We start from the raw sequence: 26,816 nt of genomic DNA, 5'->3' as shown, positions 1-26,816 counted from the left end.
TCAACATGTTTCTATGATGTTAAGGGACCCTAGAAGGCACTTCAACATGTTTTCTCTTACATAGAAGGACCCTCGAGGGCACTTCAACATGTTTTCTAGCATGTAAGGGCATTCTAGGGGGCACTTCATTGCATTTATCTTTGCATGCAGAAGTATCCTGGAGGGCATTTAATCAAGGGCAGTCATCATGTTTTCTCCAGTGTAAGGGCACCTTAGAGGGCATTTTGCTACGTTTTCTCAGACATAGGGACACCCTAGATGGCGTTTCATCACATTTTTTACCATTTGAAGGGCAGTCATTAGGGCACTTTATCACATTTTCTCCAAGATATTTATCACATCCCCCCCCCCCCCCCCCCCCAACCACCCCCCGGCACCCCAGTCCACCAGTCTCTCTTCAGCTGATGTCTGATTTTTTTTTTCAAACTGATGAGTGTTAGCAGTGTTTAAAACTTAAATGATTTGCAATCTTTGGAAAATCCCAGTCCCTTCTAGGAAAGTTCTGTTCCTGAAGTCTCCAGTTCCAGATCCATGGCCGGATTCCCCAAGATACAGTACTAACCGGCGCTAAACCGGGACTAACGGGATCCCAGCGTGGTATTCCAGGTATAATTCCTCCTTTTGAGGAAGTGCAGTGTTCATGCCCTCTGGCGTGCTGTGAGGGAACTGACACAGCTGCTGCTGCTCAGAGGCCATTTTGAATATCACAGCATGACGTTTCCAGTTCTGATAAGCTTTGAGCTTTTTATCATGGCTTTATCATAAGCGTTTTTTTTACTGAAACACTTTATGCATAAAAAAAATCTGTTGGCTCTCATAAAGTGTCAGGAGAAAAGTTGAGGACAAAATTAATCCTGTTTTATACACTGATGAAGAAATCTGCTGTTAGTAAACAAATAAACACATGTATGTGAATAAATATAAATATAAGATAGCTAGGAATCTAATAATACTATATAGTACTGTAGTAGTAGTATAGAAATCATCATCATCATCATCGGGCGGCACGGTGGTGTAGTGGTTAGCGCTGTCGCCTCACAGCAAGAAGGTCCGGGTTCGAGCCCCGTGGCCGGCGAGGGCCTTTCTGTGCGGAGTTTGCATGTTCTCCCCGTGTCCGCGTGGGTTTCCTCCGGGTGCTCCGGTTTCCCCCACAGTCCAAAGACATGCAGGTTAGGTTAACTGGTGACTCTAAATTGAGCGTAGGTGTGAATGTGAGTGTGAATGGTTGTCTGTGTCTATGTGTCAGCCCTGTGATGACCTGGCGACTTGTCCAGGGTGTACCCCGCCTTTCGCCCGTAGTCAGCTGGGATAGGATCCAGCTTGCCTGCGACCCTGTAGAACAGGATAAAGCGGCTACAGATAATGAGATGAGATGAGATCATCAACAATAACAGGCTGGATTATGCATACAAACTGTTATTGAAAAAGGCATTAATATTTAATTATGATTATATTATAAATTATTATTATTATTGTTTCTTTTATGAAAATACATTTTACATAGGAATAAATAAATAAATAAATAAAGCAAGCGGCTAGAGATAATGAGATGAGATGAGATGAGATGAGATGAGATGAGATGAGAACACTTCTTCCACAAGTCCTGCCTGCTTCATCCGGCTCGCAGCAGTTAGGACAGTCCAAAACTTTTGCTAATTAGTGGACACACACACACACACACACACACACTGAGGCGTGCGCGCGGCTGCAGGGACCCGAGCTCTCCTTTCAACCCGCGACGCGCCTCCGGCATCAGCGGCCGCTGTACAGATGTGAAGGTGTTCACACACACACACACACACGGGGCCGTCGCGCTCCCGCCCACTCCGTTATCGCTCTCCGTGTTTTATGTCTGCGTCACAACAAGTCGCGAGAGAGAGAGAGAGAGAGAGAGGGAGAGAGAGAGGGGGGATGATGGCGTCTCTGGCGGGCTCCACTGTCTCTGACAGCCGCGTTTAATAACATCAGCGGGAGACGGAAAAAAAAAAAAAAAGGACCGCACGGGGAAACATGACGAAACGGCGCTCGCGCAGGACGGCCGGCGGCGACACAGACGGACGGAGCAAGCGCGCGACCGCTCACTGACTGACACTGACGCGTCCACGGCTTTTTTTTTAATTTTTATTATTATTATTATTATTATTATTTAGCGCGAGTGTGCGTGCGTGCGTGCGCGCGCGTGCGTGTGTGTGTGTGTGTGTGCGCGAGTGCGTCCATCATCATTCCCCGGCCGGCGGGATAATTATTGCGAGGCGCGGCGGAAAAAAAAAAAAAAAAACATCACAGCGGGAAGGTCGGTCGGTTCATATCCAGCTCGCGCGGCGAGCCCGGTGACCCCGCGCGACTTTCCAGGTTAGCCCGCGCGCGAGCCAACAGAGCACAGCTCGCGCGATTATCCTGTCTTTTCTTTCTGTCTTTCTTTCTTTCCTTCTTTCTTTTTTGCTTAATTAATTGGTGTGTGTGTGTGTGTGTGTGTGTGTGTGTCGCGCGCATGTGTCCAGAGTTGCGTGCACGGATCAGAGCAAATCCTATCCGTGCATTTTCTAAATTATTCACTTCATGAGCGAATTGACTTCATCTCTCTGTTTTTTTTTTTATTCTTCTGAGATCTGCATGTAGATGATGATGATGATGATGAAGGTGCTGATAATGATGCGTTATGACGGCTCTGTGAGCGGAGTGCACGATAATAGGCTGTTGCATAAGGATGAATGCATTTGATCATGTGTGCCACTGCATAGCTGATTGCCTCAGTGCAGCTGCCTCACTGCTGAAGGATGCTGATCATTCAAACCCCGTCCTGTCGCCATGCGCGCGCCTCATTCCGAGCCACATTAGCACTTGAGCTTTCTGAAGACTCTCAGGGCGCGAGTGCACAACTTTGCTCCAGTTTTCCGGTTTTTCCTCACTCTGAACAAAACTTCGACAAAATGCCCTGAGGTGTGCTTGAGCTGAGAAAGAGCACACTTGTGGTTCTGGTGCTTCTCGTTTTGTGCAAATATGAGGTGCGCAAGGTCCTGTGAGGTCCTCAGTGAGGTGTTTGAGGTCCTCAGTGAGGTATTCGGGGTCCTCAGTGAGGTGTTTGAGGTCCTTTGAGGTCCACAGTGAAGTGTTTGAGGTCCTCAGTGAGGTGTTTGAAGTCCTGTGACATCCTTAGTGAGGTGAGGTGTTCGAGGTCCTCAGTGAGGTGTTTGAGGTCTTGTGAGGTCCTCAGTGAGGTGTTCAAGGTCCTCAGTGAGGTGTTTGAGGTCCTTTGAGGTCCTCAGTGAAGTGTTTGAGGTCCTCAGTGAGGTGTTTGAAGTCCTGTGACATCCTTAGTGAGGTGAGGTGTTCAAGGTCCTCAGTGAGGTGTTTGAGGTCCTCAGTGAGGTGTTCAAGGTCCTCAGTGAAGTGTTCAAGGTCCTCAGTGAGGTGTTCAAGGTCCTCAGTGGGGTGTTTGAGGTTCTGTGATGTCCTCAGTGAGGTGTTTGAGGTCCTCAGTGAGGTGTTTGAGGTCCTGTGATGTCCTCAGTGAGGTGTTTGAGGTCCTGTGATGTCCTCAGTGAGGTGTTTGAGGTCCTGTGATGTCCTCAGTTGCCCCTTTTCCACCAAAGCAGTTCCAGGGCTGGTTCGGGGCCAGTGCTTAGTTTGGAACCGGGTTTTCTGTTTCCACTGACAAAGAACTGGCTCTGGGGCCAGAAAAACCGGCTCCAGGCTAGCACCAACTCTCTGCTGGGCCAGAGGAAAGAACCGCTTACGTCAGTGGGGGGGCGGAGTTGTTAAGACCAACAACAATAACAAGACCGCGAAAGATCGCCATTTTTAAGCTACGAGAAGCAGCAGCTGTACAAACGTGAAGTCATCCATTATTATTATTATTGTTGCTACTGCTGCTTCTTCCGTGTTGTTTTTGCTTCAATATTCGCGCCAAGGTTTATGCAAACGTAGCGACGTAACTGACGTATACAGCGACGTAATGACGTATACAACGACGTAACTGATGTATACAGCGACGTAATGACGTGTCTTCCCTTAGCACCGCGAGCTATGGAAAAGCAAACTGGTTCTCAGCCGGCTTGCAAGTTGAACGAGTTGTGAACCAGCACCAGCACTGGCCCCGAACCAGCCCTGGAACTGATTTGGTGGAAAAGGGGTAAGAGAGGTGTTTGAGGTTCTGTGATGTCCTCAGTGAGGTGTTTGAGGTCCTCAGTGAGGTGTGCGAGGTCCTGTGAGGTCCATAGTGAGGTGTTCGAGGTCTTGTGACGTCCTCACTGAGGTGTGCGAGATCCTCAGTGAGGTGTTTGAGGTCCTGTGATGTCCTCAGTGAGGTATTTGAGGTCCTCAGTGAGGTGTTTGAGGTGCTGTGAAGTCCTCAGTGAGGTGTTTGAGGTCCTGTGAAGTCCTCAGTGAGGTGTCTGAGGTCCTCAGTGAGGTGTTTGAGGTCCTGTGATGTCCTCAGTGAGGTGTTCAAGGTCCTGTGACGTCCTCAGTGAGGTGTCTGAGATCCTCAGTGAGGTGTTCGAGGTCCTGTGAGGTCCATAGTGAGGTGTTCAAGGTACTGTGACGTCCTCAGTGAGGTGTGCGAGGTCCTCAGTGAGGTGTTCGAGGTCCTGTGACGTCCTCAGTGAGGTGTTCAAGGTCCTGTGACATCCTCAGTGAGGTGTTTGAGGTGCTGTGAGGTCCTCAGTGAGGTGTTTGAGGTCCTGTGAAGTCCTCAGTGAGGTGTCTGAGGTCCTTGGTGAGGTGTTTGAGGTCCTGCGACATCCTCAGTGAGGTGTTTGAGGTCCTGTGGGGTCCTTAGTGAGGGTGTTCGAAGTCCTGGTTCTCCATTTGAGGTTCAAAACCTTGCTCTGATTCTGAGCGACTTCTCTGGGGAAAAAAAATCTCAGACAAAACTCTGCCTCTCCAAACAAAACTCACCAAAGAGGGTTTTCAAGACTAAAGTGTCTTTCATTGTCATCATTGGTGTTGAATTCTGGATTCCAATTGATTAGAAGGTGTTGATTAATTTTCCATAACAGCAACTCTGAAAATGATGCATCTGCAGATCACAGGCTTAGATGAATATTCATGTGCTCTTTTCAATACATTATCGTTTCCATAGTAACAGCTCAGTCACAGGGGTTTGTACAGCAGAAGAGAAGCTCCACTAATAATAAATGCATTAAAGATAATGGTTGATGTGGTGAAGTTTTCTGTAAAGAGATGAAGGAGTTTCTGTCTCAAAGAGTCTCCTAAACAGTCCACACTGCAGTTAGTCAGCCACGTGTCAGGGAGATCAAGACTAACCCAGCAGCACGGGTTCGGCGTTCCCATCATGTTCCAGAGCTGAGATAGACCTGAGACGCCTTAAGATGGTGGGAAGTTGGATTTTTTTTTCATCTCGGAAAACTTAATCTGAAAATAATGCAAGTTCTGGATTTAAACAAACAAAAAAAAGACACATTTATTCACTGTCTCATCTCATCTCATTATCTGTAGCCGCTTTATCCTTCTACAGGGTCGCAGGCAAGCTGGAGCCTATCCCAGCTGACTACGGGCGAAAGGCGGGGTACACCCTGGACAAGTGGCCAGGTCATCACAGGGCTTTATTCACTGTTTCCCATGGAAATGTTTTCTGACATTTCGGGTATCAAACAGCATCTATTCACCGAGACAAATCCAACAGTTTGATGTACATAGACGTCCTGGAAGAGTGAAATGTAGTGACTGGTTTTTTAAACTGAACACTCGTATGGGTTCAGTCCATTCATAAAACGTGTCAGATCATCGATATGGTGAAGGTTTTTTTTGTGTGTGTGTAAAGTGAAGCTTCTGTAACGTTTATGGAAAGAGTCTCCAGTGTCAGCAATTTGTAACATTTTTTAACTTCAGTTTTTCAGATAGATGAGTTGATGCTTCTTAACGGTTTCTCGGTAACAGGAAGTCGTAAAGTGATTAACTTCTCAAGAAAGAGAGAGAGAGAGAGACAGAGAAGACAGGCTGGTGACAAAACGACTGCTTCTAGCTGCTGTAACGTAAGTGACAACAGGGATGAACCTGTTTTTTGGACATTCAACAACCTGAAATGTTACTATAAATGGATAAAAACTATGACGTCCTTCTTTCAACATAAATTCAGTTGTAAACGCTGGCGGCTCACTGTGGTGTACGAGGAATGAAACACTTGGGGAGATGCTGTTATCTGAAAATAATCTTCTTTGACTTTAACTTCTTTAACTTTCTATTTTCGTGTATAGAACTAACTTTCTCCATCTTCCATGTGTGAAACTTTTATTAATTTGTGCTAGCAGTGGTAGCGCAAATTGTTACTCTCACTCAGGATCTTTCTACTTTCTTCTTCTTATTATTATTATTATTATCGTAACTTTTTTAGGATGCTATTTCTCCCTCAATTTTCAACCAATCATCACCAAATTTCCCATGAAGAATCCCTCTGGGCTGAATTACGTTGCTATGACTTTTGGTGCTGATCTGGATCGCTGATCCGGAATGATCCATGAAAAACAGGATTTTTTCCTCACTAAGTGTCATTCTGTATCTCTTCCCGTTCTGGATCTATAGGGTACAGTGACCAGACGTCCCGGTTTGTAAGAGCTAGCAGAACTCACTGTGACTTTACTCACAGTCTCTATCTCATTATTATTATTATTATTATTATTATTATTATTATTATTATTATCCTGAACATTTTTAGGATGCTATTTCTCCCTCAGTTTTCAACCAATCATCACCAAATTTCCCATGAAGAATTCCTCTGGGGTGAATTACATTGCTTTGACTTTTGGTGCTGATCTGGATCACTGATCCATGAAAAACAGGATTTTTTTCAATCACTTATAACTCTGTCAATTTTCATGATTTTTTCAATCATTTTTTTTCAATCATTTTATTTTGTTCAGGGCGGCAGGGTGCAACTTTTCCTTCACCCTCAATTGACAAAGGTCAGCTCGTGCAAATTACTGCGACTTTAGTCACAGTCTCTGTCTAGTTTTTTTTAGATGCAGCAAAGATCTGGAATACACCATTAAACACACCATTCTTCAGGTTGCAGCTCTCATCTGTTACTGATTTAAAATAATTTTTCACGTTGGATTTTATTATTAGCCGTACATTTACTGGGATGCTACTTTTATAATACATTTGATATTTAATTCATTATTATACTTTTATTCCATTTTTACACACTTTCTCCCATTATCTCTAGCCGCTTTATCCTGTTCTACAGGGTCGCAGGCAAGCTGGATCCTATCCCAGCTGACTACGGGCGAAAGGCGGGGTACACCCTGGACAAGTCGCCAGGTCATCACAGGGCCGACACATAGACACAGACAACCATTCACACTCACATTCACACCTACGCTCAATTTAGAGTCACCAGTTAACCTAACCTGCATGTCTTTGGACTGTGGGGGAAACCGGAGCACCCGGAGGAAACCCACGCGGACACGGGGAGAACATGCAAACTCCGCACAGAAAGGCCCTCGCCGGCCACGGGGCTCAAACCCGGACCTTCTTGCTGTGAGGCGACAGCGCTAACCACTACACCACCGTGCCGCCTTCTCCCATTTATTTTTTTAAAAATATATAACGTTTTCTTTGGTGTCCTCCGTCTTGTCTGGTTTTCTCCCACTGTCCCAAAACATGCAGCTAGATGGATGGGCTTCTGCTAAATTCTCCATAGGTGCGAGTGAGTGAGTGTGAGTGTGTGTGCATGGTGGCCTGTGATGGATTAGCAACGTCAAGAGCTTTAAATGTATCTAAGGTGCTTATATGTGGTAAATAAAGTTTAAGTGTTTGAATGATGAGGTGTCATGAAAGCACCAACATCCTGCACACGAATGTCGTTAATTCTTTCTTCTTGTTTTCACAATTGAGACATTAGAGCATCCCAGGAATACGCCCTGTAGCTTTGGGATGGAACCAGAACTCTGGTCTGGACCTCCAGCCCTCCAGACCCTGAACAGTCCTGCCTTGCACTACGGGCTTCTTCTGGACTGTTCACTGTTCTTGAATGTGTGTGTGGAGTGTGTGGTGTGTGTGTGGTTGCTTCTTAACCTGCCTGTGTCTGTCTCTGCACTCAGGATGGGCGTGGTCACTGAAGGAGAAGACGTCTTAGCACGATGGAGCGACGGACTTTTATACCTAGGCAACGTCAAAAGAGTGAGTTTCCCGTTGCAATGCATTTGTGCTCTGGTATATCGGACGCAAAACATCGTCTTGCGTATTAAACCGCGCTCTGTTTCTCAGGTAGACGTCGTCAAACAGTGCTGTTTGGTCAGATTTGAGGATAACTCTGAGTTCTGGGTCCTCAGGAAAGACATTCACTCATGTAAGTGATGAAACTTTACCTACAGTACGTAATGCTGGAAGCAGCTCTCATTACAGCGCGTTTTTTTTTTTTTTCTTCAGTTGTGTGAATACGGTTTGGAAAACTGAATATTAATAAAGTGTACAGGACATCGAAGGAACTTTGGTGCACGTTTATAGGTAACAGAAGCGTCCACTTCAATAAAGTGAACATTTAGGAAGCTTGTTTAGGATAAAAATATGAAACCTTTTCATAAGTTCTTGCTTTAAAGGTGTTGACTGCAAAATCATCTGAAATTAAATTTTTTTTTTATTGTGCGTGGCATTTTTTTTATTGTCCTCTGTCTCACAAGAACAATATCATGCAGATGAAAGAGATGTGATCGTTTTGATATCCTGAGGGTCACTTTTCTCCATTTTGGCACCGTTTTCCTCCCTCTTGAAGTAAACAGTACGGCCCGACGGAAACGAGGAGCTTTCACTAATTAGCATAACTGTGGAACTGCGTCACACCAAGGTGGCGAAAACGTCATGAGTCTGCATCAACATCGACCTCGGAGAGTTCTGAGTCGCAGGGATGTAATTTGTGTTTGACACTCGCGAACAAATATAACAACTTCGTGAAACAAAAGATGAATATTTATATCTTTTCTCTGTTCCTGCTTTTGTGTTCTCGTTTCTTTCTCTGTAAGATCAAAACATTCGTCATCGAGTCGCTACCGTGAACTCGAGCCCATGCATTCTCAGGCTAAGATAGCTAAGCGCTAGCTAGAATGATTTAGTTATCTGGACAGAAAAATGACACGTAGGGCTGCTCGATATTGGAAAAAATCAATATCACGATTTTTTCAGTAAATATTGATATCGCGATTTTTAAAACGATATTTATACACTTTTTTTAAAGCCCCGATCATCAACACCCGAGGCACCGGGCCACATTTTTATAGTACAGGCCTCATAGGCTACCTGTCAACCCTTCCCGTTGTACCCTGAAACGCCTTTTACTTAAACTATTTACTGTGCAAGCGCGTACTTTGCATAGGTCCTATCGCCTGCACAAGGCTCACGTTCTCCTCACTCAACATTTCCGATCACAGAGGATGGAGCCAGCGCTGGTATTACCACTGATTACTGCGTAACGTCCACACTGGCTCGTAGCCAGCCAAGGATAAAATATCTCTCTCACACACACACACACACACACACTACAGCGTAAGCTTGTGTGTTGTTAAGACACCAACATTAAACACGCACACACACGGACTGGCCATTGGGAGTAGCGGGAGTTTGTGGGCCGGTGGAGAAAAAAAAAAAAACAGTTGCGCGCTGGCCTTTAATATGATAAGCAATGTTAACAGTTTCTTTAAGAAACTGTTAACATTGCTTATCATATTAAAGGCCAGCGCGCAACTGTAATAAACAATGTTAACAGTTTCTTAAATAAACTGTTAACATTGCTTATCATATTAAAGGCCAGCGCGCAACTGTTTTTTTTTTTTTCTCCGCCGGCCCACACTGAACCACCGGCCCACCGGGAAAACTCCCACTACTCCCGATGGCCAGTCCGTGTGTGAACACGCACAATATAGAGACAAGTCCTTAAGAATTAACATACATGAAAATAGCTCAGCGGCATGTAAACATTCCCTGAAAGTGTAGGTGGCACTGCGGCTAGATGCTACGTGAAATGGCACAAGGCAAACACCATGCTTCGCTCAGTCAACAGACAAAATCCACGAACCCAGTAGTCCTCCTACTACTGTGGGTTAGTGTTCTGTGGCCAAAAACACCCTATGCACAGTCATTCCAAAACATCCCCACTAGTTGCAGGTTATGTCTCAAATACAGATATGCGTTGTGGATTAAGCGATCTATTTTCAAGCATCAGGCTTCTCTTCCTTCATCTTCCAAATGTGGACTCCGCTATCTTTTTGGCATGTCAGCATTGAAATACCATTTGCAGAGATATTTCACTCGAAAAGTAAAAGCAACACATGATTAGGGCTACATGATTAGCAGGGGGACACCGTTTTAAGCGCACGGAATTTTAAAAACAATGTAATTACATCTGAGTCCGTCTACATCGCGCAATAAACCCGTCCTTAGCAGAACCTACTTCAAAACATGATGCTAGCTGCAGATGCACAAGTCAAAATCAAATGAACCCAAGTAAACATGCCGCGGCGGGCAACATTAATAACCAAATTGCCTTACCTTAAAACGCTGCCTTGACCACAGGACGACTCGCAATTATTCCACTTAAATCCACACGGTTTAACACATCTAACACAGCTAGCAAGCTGGATATGTGCTAATATTGTTGTGCTTGTTTTCTTCCGTAGATGCCATTTTTACATTACCCAGTCCCACATCCAAAAATATGACGTAAATATATGTTAATTGTATTATTATAACTATTAGCAAGCAAATCAAACAACATATTAACAAATCAATATATCAAATCACCCGACACGCATGAAAACAGAAGAACTGATTTTTTACTGTTGCGGAGATATCGCGGGAGTAGAATGGATGACGTATACAAGGCTACGGTGTGCCTTAGGGGACAGAAGGGTTCGTTTTACCTTACAAATGACAAAAAATCGTTTCATATCGATATTATGAATTTTGATATCATTTGACACCAATATCGATATTGTGATAAAAATACGATATATTGCACAGCTCTAATGACATGTCATCTCTCTAACCTTGCTCTATCTTGCAGTTGCGCTCACTAGGCAGGATTTCCTTTTCTTTTCTGCTGGCGGGAGGGTTGAGTCCGCCATGTTTGTTTTGGTAAAAAGTAATTTGGTTCAAACACGCCCCAGGGTGGTCACATGATATTGTTGCTCGCTTGCTTCGGCGATCTCTGGAACCATAAAATGCGGGACGGTTTTTATCTCGGCAAAATATTCACACACAGGATACACAGAGTGTGTGTGCAGCAGAGAAACATCTCGAAACTCCAACAGCAACAGAAATAGAGAATTTTACCCAGAATTCAACTCTGCAGTCCAAACCTTGAAAGGGGAACTGAAGGCAAATTTTTTATTATCGAAATTCTATTTATCTCACTTTATTAAATATCGGAATGGATTTTTGATCGCTATTTTGTCGCTGCTGTAGCAAGTTATGAGTGTTTGAAATATGCTCTGTAATATATCAGTCCGTATGTCAAAGCAACGGCCGTAAACGAGATTCGTTGAGACCTGTGCGAGACATCGTAGGACGGAAGTAAAACGTACAGCGGAAATCAAAGTGACCGACATCTGCCAACGTTGTCAAAAGACACGCGCGCCATCTTTCGAACGCTGATGTGATCAAGCCGGAAGTTTTGTTTGTTTTGATAGCAATCAGGAAAGTTTGAAAAAAGTAGGCAGTAATCGTCATTTAAACTCGTTTTTGTGCAATACTTCACACTGACACCTGGCTGATGCTTCACGTTTCGAAGTCTCGCACAAGTCTCGTAAAGATCGCGCGGATAAGCGACGCCTGCCGTGGACCAAACGAACTAAATTCAACACGGCTAAAAACCAAATAGGCCGATAAGTATAATATTTAATTGCAATTAGTTGCCAATACGAGTCACGATATAAGGTTACTAAAACCGAAAACGTAATTGAATAACACGTTAATTAAGAAATAAAGCAAGTTTAAAAATGACTTCAGTTCCCCTTTAATTCATAAATTATGACGTTTTCATCCTGGCTGTTTAAAGTTTACGACTACAATCTTTCAATAATTAAGAATATGTTCATGTGTTGATATGCAGAATGTGATTAATGATATTTAGTATAAATACGCGGATGATGATAGAAAATCGTGCGCCCTGATTGGTCGAGAAATTTGAACTATTTCTCAGTAATCACCTCGAGCGACTCGCCAAAATGGCGGCCGATCGCTTCGTCACCGTGAGTGAGGAAAAATTACAAATGATGAAAGAAAATTCTGTTCCCAAAATAAAAGCACTAAAGATGCTCCGAAGTTTGGTCTAAAACTATTCAAAGGGAAGGTGGAGTTGTGATTTATTTTATCGATTTCAAAACAAAGGATTTTGCGGTATGTGAGTCGGCATTGATAAGTGAGACGAGTCTGCGGGCACTGTTATTACGTTTACATGCTGCTTTTGAAGTCTGAAAAAAAAAACTTAAATAAGATTTTTTATTTTTTTAAATAATCACCTGTGTACTTATACTAAAAAAAATGATCCACCTCAGGCTCAGTTAATATCAGTGAACAGTTGTTAAATATTAAGGTGTAATTTTGGTCAGTTGTAGCATTTAACATGTTGCAATGCATAATAATAATAATAATAATAATAATAATAATAATAATAATAATACCTAAGAACTAGTAGAAATGGAACATTTTAGAAATTCTATTGAAGCAAATTAATTAATAAAAACATAAAAAAGAAAGGAGCAAATGTATAAGCTTACTTAACAGATACATAAACATTTACCATAGCAACATTTTACATTTACATTACATTGTATAAGTTGATTATTTTCCTATAACAGCATGTCCTGAAGTGTTTTATTCATCTTAAACCACAACAATTTGACAACAATAATCTTTCATTAATTAAACAACAGCTTGTCAGGCTTTTGACTCATTTTTTTATAGCTGATGTGTGACATCTTATGGCGTATTCACACCTACGTTGTTTGGTCCGGACCAAACGAACCAAATTTCCCTTGGTCTGGACTTTTCGGGTTGGTCTGAATGCAAACCACCGAACTCTGGTCCGGACCAAACAAGCGGACCGAGACCGAGCTGCAAGGTCGGACTCGGTCCGGACCAAAGGAACTCTGGTGCAGATCTTTTGGAGGTGTGAAAGCAGACCGGACCTAATCCGACAGTTTTGCTTTTTTGTACCTCGGGAGCTTCCGTCGTTTGTCGAGCATTATGGGAAACAGAGTCTTGACACTCCACCGCAAAGTGCAAACACTGTTTCGGTTGTCAAGGGAACCTTACAACAGTCGTTCAGTCATTCAGACCAGTGGTAGGCTAGACTACAGAGTACAAAAAATGAGTAGGGGGCAAACGTGGGCCGAGGAAGAAACGCGCACCCTTGTGGTATGGGGTATGGGCAGATGTCCACATATCTGAGCTTTTGGAGAGAACACACAAAAATGCCGACGTGTTTGCTGTATTCAGTGAGAAAATGAAGGAGAAGGGGTTCACGCGCTCCCCAGAACAATGTCGGCTAAAAGTGAAGAAACTCCGTCAGACCTACATTAAAATCAGGGACATTCTTTCAAAAAGTGGCGGTACTAGCGACGCAAAAAATAAATTCATCTATTGCGTGAAGAGCCAGAACTGTCACAACATGATGTGCGCTCATCAGCGCTATCCTCCGTAGCAGCCTTGCCCTTTGTCGTCGTCGTTGATAAATTACTTGTACAACAGCATAGTAATCGCACAATTGTGAAAACAGTAAAAACTGGAAAAAACATATAGCTTTGATGACATTAAAAAGAATAACAGCACGGAAAGCCTCCATGACTACTTTTGAACTTAACGCTTTGTGCGCGTGTCGTCTCTGACCAATAGCTGAACGACCTCAGGGCGCGTGGCTTTGTTGACAGATTTTGGTCCGCTTACTAAAATGTACAGTGTGAAAGCGAACCGCACCAAAATGAAAAAATAAAAAAAAACATTTGGTTCGGACCAAAGCAAGTGAACTATCGAACTATCCTGGTCTGAATACACCCTTAAAGTGCTCGTCTTATGAAAACGACATCATAAAATCCCAGGTTTTCAGTGTGTGATCTGCTCAAATAGGTTGTAGAGTTCACTGATAAATAAAAAATTAGTTCAAAAAAGATTTTTTTTGCATCTGAATTCTGTTCCAAAAATCACTAAAAGCTTGTCCGCCATTAGTTCAGAGCGATTTATTGGTCCAGCGGCGCTGCGTGCGTGATGTCATACACGCCACTGCCTTCTTTTCTCAAGTTCTCTACACAACTTTACGACAACAAGGATGGAGAAGTGACTCGGAGTCAGCATGTTTCGGTTTGCTTTTAGATCAGTAATTGTTTGTCGTCTATCTGAGTATTATACTTGGCCACATAGAAACTACCTTAGAACGTTATTGATTTATCTGACGAAGGATAACTAATCAATTCAAGCAACCGGCTAAACACAAGCTCAGCACTACCTGTGCGGTGGTGAGCTCTTTGGGACGGCGCTTTGAACTTTTCTTTCCAGATCGTAGGAACTGCTCCGCGTACCAGACGCTGCTCAAATCCTCCTCTGTGAATCTGCCTCACAAATTTATCTTTTTCAGAATGTATGGAGCAGACACCAAGCCGTCCTGTCGAGTTGAAGTTACCTCTCTTTTTTCGTACAAATTGAGCCCAAGCGTCCTACCGACTTTGAGTTATAATGGATTGAAATTCCACTTGTTTTTATTGTCTACCAGCCCTGAACGACACACCTCTTAGGAGACGTGCTTTGGTTTTAGTTTTGTTTTGGAATTTTAAAAAAATCGTTAAAAACATGCTACACTGTGCAAAGCAGATGAAGCCAGAAATGTCGCGAACTTTCAAGCGTTGTGCGTATGATGCCACTTCCTTTGAATTAACAATAACTTACCAGTCGCAGTTGTGTAATGGTGGACTCAAAGATCCAAACTTTAACGGCTAAATAGAACATGTTCACGGTCTCGTATTAAAGGAACAGTCCACCGTACTTCCATAATGAAATATGCTCTTATCTGAATTGAGACGAGCTGCTCCGTACCTCTCCGAGCTTTGCGCGACCTCCCAGTCAGTCAGACGCGCTGTCACTCCTGTTAGCAATGTAGCTAGGCTCAGTATGGCCAATGGTATTTTTTGGGGCTGTAGTTAGATGCGACCAAACTCTTCCGCGTTTTTCCTGTTTACATAGGTTTATATGACCAGTGATATGAAACAAGTTCAGTTACACAAATTGAAACGTGGCGATTTTCTATGCTATGGAAAGTGCGCACTATAATGACAGGCGTACTAACACCTTCTGCGCGCTTTGGCAGTGCATTGATATCTGAGCTCCGTATCAATGCGCTGCCGAAGCGCGCAGAAGGTGTTAGTACGCCTGTCATTATAGTGCGCACTTTCCATAGCATAGAAAATCGCCACGTTTCAATTTGTGTAACTGAACTTGTTTCATAATCACTGGTCATATAAACCTATGTAAACAGGAAAAACGCGGAAGAGTTTGGTCGCATCTAACTACAGCCCCAAAAAATACCATTGGCCATGCTGAGCCTAGCTACATTGCTAACAGGAGTGACAACGCGTCTGACTGACTGGGAGGTCGCGCAAAGCTCGGAGAGGTACGGAGCAGCTCGTCTCAATTCAGATAAGAGCATATTTCATTATGGAAGTACGGTGGACTGTTCCTTTAAAATACAATTTAGACAGTAAACTATTTCACATGTCTAGTTTAATTTCCAAGGGTGATGTCATTTTCGTAAGACTCGCACTTTAAGTTCCTGTTCTTACTGACTGTAGATGTTCCCAAGAAACCAGAAAGCGTAAACTCTTCTGTCCTGAAGATGTCAGAAAACGTAAAGTTACAGTTTCACCTCTGACTGACACTGGAGACTCCTTCCAGAAATGTTACACAAACACATTTCTCCTTCGAGAAAATGTCATGATCTCAATGATTACTCAGTTTTAATCTGTTTATTGTTGTTATTAAGTTATTACTGTAAAAACTATCATGTTACAATAATGACACTCGTATCAGAGCTGCTGTTATACTGTAGGTCATCACCTTCTGACCAATCACAATCCAGAATTCAACAGCACTGTACTATGGTTAGCAAGTGTTACACTTCTTATTTCTCTCTCTCTCTCTCCCTCTCTCTCAGTCTCAGCCAGTGGAGAGGAAGTGTGTTGTGTCTGTGACGGTCCTCCTCTTAAAGAGCCGCTCATAAACTGTCTGAAATGCCGCCACAGTAAGTAATTTTTTTTTTATTATAAGGATAATTAACAGTTATTCCACAAAATCGAGTCATATATGAGCTGATAGCGCTATAATCCATGTACGACAAGATTGAGTGGAATAACTGATTTATTCTATCCATATTCACTGGATTTTGAGAAACGGAGCATTTTTATTTTTTGCAAATTTGATAAATAAAAACTTTACACAAAACGTCCAACAAAATCATTTCCACTTAGAATGTAAACAAACCAGCGAAATGACAGGAGCAATTTGTGAAAAATGCAATTACCGTAAAATACCAAATAATAGCCGAGTTCCAATTAACCGCCGAGTTCCCTTTAACGGCCGGGTGTACGCGTGTGTTGTGACAAATAAAGGCCGGTTCCGAATACTCGCCGGGGTCTAAAAAAAAAAAAAAAGCATCCGAACGTTCTATCTAGAATCTTGAGGCCCAGCACTTTTCTGGTTTTCTGGTGTTTAAACGATTTTGCATTGCATAGTTTTCTACCGAAACAATATGAATGAATGAATGAATGAATGCAAAATGAAATTCTTTCTATAATACTGTTTACAACATTTTGTTACGTGATAATAAACATGCCATTTCAATGTTATAATCTTGGTCTACCGTAATATTTCTTGAGGAATGCAACTCCGTAACTTTTGACAGATGTCTTAGCCAATTACGTTTGACATGGGTGTGTGGGATATCACTTACGTCATCGAATGAGGAATACCCCTTTGGGTATACCCAACGAAAGCCAGCGTGTGTGGTGACACTGAGGACTGCGGGTTTCCAAGGTTGGACTGCTGCTTCTGTTAAACGACCTAAATTGCCGAATGCATGCGTCAAAGCACACACTGAGTTTTATTAAAGACCTTATACCATTTCACTTGCCCTTACCCATTCGGATCTGGAAGACGCTTTACAAAAAAGGTGAGAGCGTTCTAACATGCATTTCAGTCTGCTCGCGGCCAATCTAATCCAAGGGGCCTTTTCAACAAGTAATCTGTCGTGCAAGTTGGGCAGAAGCACGCGTTAGGCAGGCAACATGTAGGCCTACAAGTCAGTAACCTATTCAACTAACTTTCATCCGAACTTTAAGTTTTCTACGGGGTCGAGCCACCGTACCAACTCACTCGGGGAATAGGCTCATATCGGCCAAATAGGGAGACGTCTTGGAGAGAAACGTGAGAATGCAAGATGACAGTATGTAGCCACTGCAGGTCACTTATTTTTCAGCATAAGAAAAAACCCTTTGGTTTGACACTTCGCACCCTAATTATGTTGCTTCAACGTCGCGCCCTCCATACAATTTCAGATTGACAGACATTGCGAAGCGCAAAGGGTGGAGGCTGCATGGGTGAGGGTGATAGCAAGTGACCATAACTTTGCAGAGTAATTAAATCACAGTGCTGCGCACAGACAATGGTGTGGTTTCTTGATTATTTTGTAAAGCATGCACTTAACTAGTCATTAACAGGAAAAGGTGTGTGATTTATCCTTTATCCACCCCGACTGTGCCATGCGAAGATGCATTCTGCGTCTACAAAATTCCCCGAAGTCGGCACCGTGCTATCTGTAATCTAACTCTAAACAAACTGTAAGTTATACTGGTTAAAAGTAGGCCTACCTGAGAATGATTTTTTCCCCGTTTTGAGGTAGATTTTGGGGATGGTGTTTGTGAAGAAGGAATTAATCGCCTGTTCCAAATAGCCGCCTAGTCTCTAATACGCGCTGGGTCTCTTACGTGATTGAGACAAATAATAGCCCGGGCTATTATTTGGTATTTTACGGTATAATAATAATAATAATATCCATCCATCCATTATCTGCATCCGCTTATCCTGTTCTACAGGGTCGCAGGCGAGCTGGAGCCTATCCCAGCTGACTACGGGCGAAAGGCGGGGTACACCCTGGACAAGTCGCCAGGTCATCACAGGGCTGACACATAGACACAGACAACCATTCACACTCACATTCACACCTACGCTCAATTTAGAGTCACCAGTTAACCTAACCTGCATGTCTTTGGACTGTGGGGGAAACCGGAGCACCCGGAGGAAACCCACACGGACACGGGGAGAACACGCAAACTCCACACAGAAAGGCCCTCGCCGGCCCCGGGGCTCGAACCTGGACCTTCTTGCTGTGAGGCGACAGCGCTAACCACTACACCACCATGACACCCATAATAATAATAATAATAATAATAATAATAATAATTCTTGAAAAAAAAAAGATACATTCTTACCATCAAATACTTTTATTCCATATTTTGTTGTTTTTTTATTTTTATTTTTGGGGGTTTTGTTTTCGAGTCGAGTTTTTATTTCATCCTCAGTTGGTTCAGCAACACGCTCCACCATTTTGTTTTTCTCTACTCACGGTATATGAGCTGATATCGTAGTAGTAGAGTAGCCAATCAGAGCACACAATTGTTCATACCCTGTGAATGTGGAGAGAATAATTATTTATATAATATTGATTAAAATTACAATTAAAATTAAAACCCCTCCCAGGATCCATCAGTGGGTCCTGATTTCTTATTAATAAACCTCTTTTCTAATTAGCATAACTATATGTGATAAATAATACACTCGCCCTGGTCTGAAATCGCTCACTCGTTCACTACTCCCTACTCCCTGTATAGGGAATTACTATATACTCGTAGAGGACTATATAGTGAGCTCATTGGTAAAATAAAAAAACTCTTTCGGACACTAGTCCCTCGCGCTGGTATTTACGTCATTACTGTCGCACAATTAAAACACGCCAGATCAGTCGGCTGGTGGGTTTTCAAAATAATAAATACATGCGTGTGTTTTTGTGATAAATCCATATTATACTGAGCGTATTTCACACATTAATCAATACAAAGTACCTGCAGCTTTCAGTTCTTTTAAATCAAGGCTGAATACTCTCTTCTTTGCCGCTGCCTTTTATTAAATCAAATTTGAGACTTTTAATTTGATTTCTTTCAGCACAACCACAATGCATGATGGGATATATTGCTTTGGTTAGTGACCATCGTTGTACACTACTTTTCGTGATGCATTGTGGGATACTTTGAGTGCACTATATAGGGTGTAAATAGTCCTCACTAAGGTTTCGGACAGCGCTACAAAATGGCGTCCTCACTATATAGTGCCCTATACAGTGAGTAGGGAGCGATTTCGGACACAGGATGAGTTTAAGGGATTAATAATGAGCAACATGAAGTTGATTTTCTTTGAGAAAAAAAATCTCTTGCTGTATATGTAAAATAATATCACTTTATGTACTTATTTACTACAGATATGTTTACATGACCACTAATTCCTTGTTTATGGCTTGTTTTTATTTGTCATGCGACAAAGCTGAACTATTTTGGTTCAAACCCTCAAATGTAAATGAACTGCTTATCTCGATGCCATTCATTAGCTATTTCTTTCTTCTTCTTCTTCTTCTTCTTTTTTTTTTTTTTACTCTTATAACAATTAGAGAATGTTTCCAAAAACACCTTTGACAGTCAACTGATTATCCATAGTTCGCTTTTTGTTCAGGGGTGATGAGTTTTGTTTACAGATTAGAACATGGTCAAGTTTGTCAATTCCTTATTCATTATTACACACCACACATTTAAATATTTAGTGTCCTTTCAAACATTATGGACTTAAAACAAATGTTCCTCAAGGTTTGATTGGTTAGGCGTTCTATGTAGAACTACTAATAGTCTCATGACATTGCTCCTGTGGAGGACGGCCCCATATGGACAGTCAAAAGACACACTTAGAAGACGGCTCTGGACCCTTACAGTTTTGCTACAATAACTTTAGGACTGCAGTTATCAATTCAGTTCAACTTCTAAGCTGACAATATATAATATGAGAAAGAAAATTTACTAAAAAGCTTAATACGATTATATATAATAGAAAAAGAATTTTGCAAACAATAGTTACTACAATTATTGATGTAAGGTGTGTGTGGCTGTTGAAGTAGTATAATCTTTTGTGTCAGCAGCCACCTGTGTCATATCACAATTTTTTTTACATTGCGACTAAATACACAATACTTATTTACACACAACTCTATGCATACTTACACTAACGCAAACATTGAGCCGATAACTTATCATAATAGAGTTTTTAGGATATAAAGAAATGCTTATTGTTGATTTAAAATAAGATATGATTTTAAGGCTGATTTAATTCTTGTGGGAATTCCGTCCTTCCCAGAGTTTGGAGACAGTAAATTGAAAGGAAAATTTACTATAATTTGTCTTGGCAGGTGGACAAACAATATTTCCCTTAGCTGAAAATCTGGTGTTGTAAGAATGTTGTTCGTTAGCCATCCTGAGCAGATTTCTAAATGTTTTAGGAACTAGTGAGTTATTATTTGCAGCTTTATACGCTAGTACAGACGCTAGTAGTACATACACTCATCTCATGAACAGTTTTAGATTAGATTAGATTAAATTAGATAAAACTTTATTGATCCCTTTGGGCGGGTTCCCTCAGGGAAATTAAGATTCCAGCAGCATCATTACAGATAAACAGAGAAAAGAAATAGAGAAAACTTCTAGATAAATTAAAATAAATTATTTACATGTACAAATATAAAAAGAATAAGATATGGGGAAGGGGGGAAGGGGGGGCAGCGGCAGGAGAGATATTGCACTTTATATTGCACATTGTCCGGTATTGCTTATTGTTAGGCAAGGCTACTGCTCCTTCCCATCCTCTGTCCTCCTGTTCCCCCTCCTCCCCCCCAGAGAGGAGTTGTACAGTCTGATGGCGTGAGGGACAAAGGAGTTTTTAAGTCTGTTCATCCTGCACTTGGGAAGGAGCATTCCGTCACTGAACAGGCTCCTCTGGTCCTTTTACACTCAAGTCTCCATCAGTTGATGAACAGTTGATAACGTCAACAAAACAGACTTCCTGTTAAAACTATAATGAATTTCCTGGTTACACAGTTATACTTTGTGACTCTATAGGACACAGTTATCGAAGTGAGTTATTTATAATCACGCTATCTGTGATCACCCAGATGAGGATGGGTTCCCTTTTGAGTCTGGTTCCTCTTGAGGTTTCTTCCTCATGTTGTCTGAGGGAGTTTTTCCTCACTACTGTCACCTCAGGCTTGCTCATCAGGGATACGTAAATTTATTAGGAATTAAATTTGCTCATATGTTTAAAGTCTTTAATTTTCTGTAAAGCTGCTTTGCGACTATCTGTTATTAAAAACATGATACAAATAAACTTGACTTAATACTTTTAAAGATGAATTAAGATCCAAATGGTGTTTTAACACCTTAAAACGGTTCTTAAAAATCCTATAAAATGTTCTTGTTGTTGGAAAATGTGACCAGATGAAGCACTTAGTGAACATAAATGAATAAATGCGATTCATGACTTGTGATAATAAAGAAATGCTGATGAAACCTGATAAATAAATGTTTTTTGGCACTATAGCAAGAAATGGCAATTTTAGGTCATCAGTCATTGTCTTGATTTTTGGACAAATTGTCTCTCAAACATGTCTATCCTTAAACTGCAGGAACAAAAATGTCAAAATTCAGCATGACTATCTTTATTTCACTGTTTTTGCTTTGTTCTACTCGCATTATTTGAAACTTAGCAACTGTGAAAAATCTCTGCCCACTTCACAAGAACACCATGTGACGTGTCCCTCAAAAGCTTATTTCCTGATGTGCATGTTAAGATATGTGTCATTGAGATAGAGCTGCAAATTTATTTTTAAAATCCTTATATATCACACTAAATTCATGAAATTATGCCTATTTTTGAGGTAATTTTTCATAAAATCAGTTTCTAGATGAGGTGTATTAATGAAATTTTACATGTTAATATCCATCCCTATTTAGAAGCTTATTATAGAGGAAAGTTCTCAAATTGCGAGTGACTTTTGTATTTATGATCGATTTTATATTCAAAATTGCATTAAAAATGTTTTTTGTGTGTTTAATTTTCTTGATTAAACAGTACAATAAATGATATTCCAATCTTTATATTTTTATATATGTATATATTTTAATAATATTTAATATTTTAATATATATTTTAATATTTAATAATACATATTTTATATTTTATATTTATTTTTATATATATTTATATTTTATATAAATATTACAAAGTCTTTCTCATGAGCATGTTCACGATAAAATAATTTACAAATTGAACCAATTAAATTTAAAAAAGTTTCAATACAAAAATATTTGTAAGAGTATCAGAAATCCACTGGTAAAAATTTATTGATATGGACTGCATGAAAAAATAAAAAAGACTTTATTCACTTGTAGTGTCTTATTTTAAAGATAGCTGTCATCTCCGTTTTATCAACAAACTTTTACACTGAACTGCAGATGAATTGTTTGAATTGTACCTAAAGTGGAAGGTTTTGTTGCTGTTTCAGGTTATCATGCTCAGTGCCACACTCCGGCCATCGACCCCGAGGTGGACAGCGACTCCTGGATCTGTCGCCAGTGCGTCTTTGCCGTCGCCACCAAGGTTGAGTTTCAGATTTGCTTGATTTTATAGGTTACGGAATCCTGGGCAGAAAATTCATGTCACGTTTCAGTATTAATCCAAATCTCTACCTTAATGGATGTCTATGAATGACTTCTGTGTCTCTGCATGTTTTTCGGCAGCGAGTTCTTTAATCTGTCCATCATTACTTGTATTTCACACTCACACACATCTTATCACACTTTATTATCCTTACTCATGTGACCTCACAAATCCAGAATAGAACAGCTCTCAGTTTGAAACGTTTCTTTCCCAAAGTCAGTCTGAATATAAAATGAGCCCTATGAAAGCACTCAAAGTGTCATGTGTTAATTATTTCACGACTCCAGCGTGCACTGTTACTGTCATGACATGACTTTGGGCACACGCTGATTGAACCGGCTGTGTTTCATCACAGAGAGGCGGAGCCTTAAAACGAGGGCGCTTTGCTCGACTCATGCAGTTGATGAAGTTGAGGCTGCCCTATCAGCTTTCCACTCTGGACTGGGATGCTCAGCATCTGACCAATCAGCAACAGTGTTACTGCTACTGTGCTGGACCAGGAGAGTGAGTCATGTTATAAAATATATCAATTACCACCAAATAATGACATGGGGAATGGAAACATGTGACAGGAAAGTGTTATTGCATCATAAAACAGAAGAGCCAATCAGGTTCAATATGCAAATTACAAAGAAAATAGGAATGAAGGCTACTTATTAAATATGGCTGATTGTGAGAGATCTTGACCATTTATTTACACAATATCATAGCCTAATGTTAGCTAGCTTACTTGTAACCTTGATCATTTTAATTAAATGATAGCTGGCTGCTAGCATACAGAATATAAAATGTACTAGCTGGCTGCTAGCAAAGCACGCACAATATAAAATGTTCTAGCTGACTGCTAGCATAGCACGCACAATATAAAATGTACTAGCTGGTTTCTAGCACAGCATACACAGTATAAAATGTACTAGCTAGCTGCTAGCAAAGCACTCACAATATAAAATGTACTAGCTGGCTGCTAGCCAAGCACTCACAATATAAAATGTACTAGCTGGCTGCTAGCACAGCACACACAATATAAAATGTACTAGCTGGCTGCTAGCATAGCATGCACAATATAAAATATACTTGCTGGCTGCTAGCATAGCACTCACAATATAAAACGTTCTAGCTGGCTGCTAGCATAGCACTCACAATATAAAATGTTCTAGCTGGCTGCTAGCACAGCACGCACAATATAAAATGTACTAGCTGGCTGCTAGCACAGCACACACAATATAAAATGTTCTAACTGGCTGCTAGCATAGCACTCACAATATAAAATGTTCTAGCTGGCTGCTAGCACAGAACGCACAATATAAAATGTACTAGCTGGCTGCTAGCATAGCATGCACAATATAAAATATACTAGCCGGCTGCTAGCACAGCACACACAATATAAAACGTTCTAGCTGGATGCTAGCATAGCACACACAATATAAAATATACTAGCTGGCTGCTAGCACAGCACACACAATATAAAACGTTCTAGCTGGCTGCTAGCATAGCACTCACAATATAAAACGTTCTAGCTGGCTGCTAGCATAGCACTCACAATATAAAATGTTCTAGCTGGCTGCTAGCACAGCACGCACAATATAAAATGTACTAGCTGGCTGCTAGCATAGCATGCACAATATAAAATATACTAGCTGGCTGCTAGCACAGCACACACAATATAAAACGTTCTAGCTGGATGCTAGCATAGCACACACAATATAAAGTGTAGTAGCTGGCTGCTAGCGTAGCATACACAATATAAAATGTTCTAACTGGCTGCTAGCATAACATGCACAGTATAAAATGTACTAGCTGGCTGCTAGCATAGCACACACAATATAAAATGTTCTAGTTAACTGCTAGCATAGCATACCCAAGTGTGCTAATGACCGTCTCTATTCATTAAACCATAGAATAGGTTGATATTTGGCTCGCTTTCGAACAAACCAGTTTACGATTATTAATGTTAATTAGTTTGCTAGTGACCTCAGCTACTTTTACACACAATATACACAATATAAAAACTTGGTGTGAGCTGATGTGTCAGTAGATCAGACAGTGTGATCAGACTATAAAGTACCACACGTGCTTTCTTTTGTCAAATGGGTCAGAACACAAAATAGTCACGTGGTAGTTTTTATATTGTATAAAAGCTAGCGTTGAATTAATTCCATCCTCCATGTGTCATGTGTGCGTTATCACTGCTGATGATTTCAGTCCAACTTTTCCCACTATGATATAATAATATTTTTAAAAAAATGTAAATTGATGAAAACTAATTGTGTACTTTTTGTCCTGTCATGAGGTGGAACCTGAAGATGCTGCAGTGTGGCAGTTGTGGTCAGTGGTTTCATGAAGCCTGCACTCAGTGCCTGACTAAACCTCTGCTGTACGGGGACAGGTTAGCATTGTGTTAGCATCATCGCTAAACACAGGCACACTTTTTACCTTTTAGGCAGCTGGGCCATAGAAGGTTCACGCTGCACGCTGCATGCTGCACGCTACACGCTACACGCGTGTAAAGAAAAGTGGACAAACGTAGCATGACTTGCTCTGGGCTATAGAACGGCGTTCACGCTGCACGCTGCACACTTCACGCGTGAAGCGAGAAATGAACATGCACACTTTTTTCTAGGCGTGAAGATGGAAATTCCAGTCAATGCATGCGGTCACCGCCGCGCCAGCCAATCAGAACGGGTCTAGGGAGATAACTCTATGCTTTCAGGGGAAAACTTCAGAAAAAATATAATTGAATGGTATAATTGAAAAATAGTTCTTCATCGGGATTGTCAAGCAGATTATAGAATGTTCGGTGAAATTCACCACGGGTTTCTCTCAGAAGGAAGTGTTCTCGGCTCCAAATTCTGTTCCTTTTTCTCTTCCTCTGTCTCAGTAAAAGCAGAATGAGGCAATCGTCGTCATCCGAAGAGTCCATATTGTTGGTTACTCGGTCAAAGTAGAACAGACGCAACACGTGAACATCCAAGCATGAAGTTTAATGGCCCAGGGTCCGGTTCTTCACGTGAACGTGTAGCGTGTAGCGTGCAGCATGCAGCGTGCAGCGTGAACCTTCTATGGCCCAGCTGCCTTACATGCTGGTCTTCTTCATTTTTTTTTCTCTTTTTCTTCTTTTAGGTTTTATCATTTTCAGTGTTCAGTGTGTACAAATGGATCTGAGACCATTCAGAGACTTCCCATGACCTGGTAAGCTCTTCTTTCACTTTCCTGATATTAGTGAGCAAATTATCACTACATTTTTTTTCTGGTAAGTGTTACTGTTTTGTGATTTTGTTCCATCTATCCAGGGTAGATTTGGCCCATTTGGTGCTGTATCATCTGTCCTTGTGCTGCAAGAGGAAATACTTTGATTTTGATCATGAAATAATGGCCTTCACCAATGAGAACTGGGATTCTTTGCTTTTGGGCACGGTAATGTGAACATGTCTAGAGATTAGCATGTCTGATTAGCCATCTACCAAACACTCATACTCCAAAGTCAGGACATTATTACAAACATAATTTACACTTTAGGTTCTTGAGCTCATTATCTCCAGCACCTTCCCTCAAACAATCTCCACTTCCATTGAGTCTTCTTCTTCTTCTTCTGGCTGTTCCTGTTAGGGGTCACCACAGCAGATAATGTCCCTCCATCTCCTCCTGTCCACTGTATCTTCTTCTGTCACACCAACCATCCTCATGTCCACCTTCACCACATCCATAAATCTCATCTTTCCTCTTCCTCTTTTCCTTCTACCTGGCAACTCCATCTCCAGCATACCCTGGATCTCCCCTCTGTACGTCTCCAAACCATCTCAATCTCACCTCTCTCACTTTGTCTCCAAGCCGTCCTACATGTCCTAATATACTTGTTTCTCATCTCATCCTGTCCAACTTTGTCACTCCCAATGAGAATCTCAACGTCTTCAGCTGTGCTCCCTCCAGTTCATCCTCCTGTCTTTTTGTCTCCAAACCGTACAACATCGCTAGTCTTATGGTCTTCTACACTTTCCCTTTCACTCTTCTGTCAC

At 41.5% G+C, this 26,816-nt stretch overlaps 1 protein-coding gene across 1 annotated transcript in view; it reads left to right on the top strand.

Annotated features, from left to right (window-relative positions):
- The first annotated feature begins 2,253 nt into the window (after positions 1-2,253).
- The window catches only part of phf1 (PHD finger protein 1), a 50,134-nt gene continuing 25,571 nt past the window's right edge, over positions 2,254-26,816 (top strand). The window contains exons 1-9 of the mRNA XM_060901002.1: positions 2,254-2,352; positions 8,064-8,142; positions 8,230-8,311; positions 16,154-16,240; positions 22,649-22,743; positions 23,159-23,307; positions 25,094-25,189; positions 25,924-25,992; positions 26,094-26,217. Of these exons, the coding sequence (XP_060756985.1) occupies positions 8,065-8,142; positions 8,230-8,311; positions 16,154-16,240; positions 22,649-22,743; positions 23,159-23,307; positions 25,094-25,189; positions 25,924-25,992; positions 26,094-26,217 (780 nt within the window). The 5' untranslated portion in view covers positions 2,254-2,352; position 8,064. The remainder of the gene's footprint in view (positions 2,353-8,063; positions 8,143-8,229; positions 8,312-16,153; positions 16,241-22,648; positions 22,744-23,158; positions 23,308-25,093; positions 25,190-25,923; positions 25,993-26,093; positions 26,218-26,816) is intronic.

This window comes from Neoarius graeffei, chromosome 19, assembly GCF_027579695.1.
Source record: "Neoarius graeffei isolate fNeoGra1 chromosome 19, fNeoGra1.pri, whole genome shotgun sequence".
NCBI classification, from domain to species: Eukaryota; Metazoa; Chordata; class Actinopteri; order Siluriformes; family Ariidae; genus Neoarius; species Neoarius graeffei.
The sequence above is the reverse complement of the archived record's forward strand: the minus strand, read 5'-3'. Positions and strand labels throughout refer to the sequence as shown.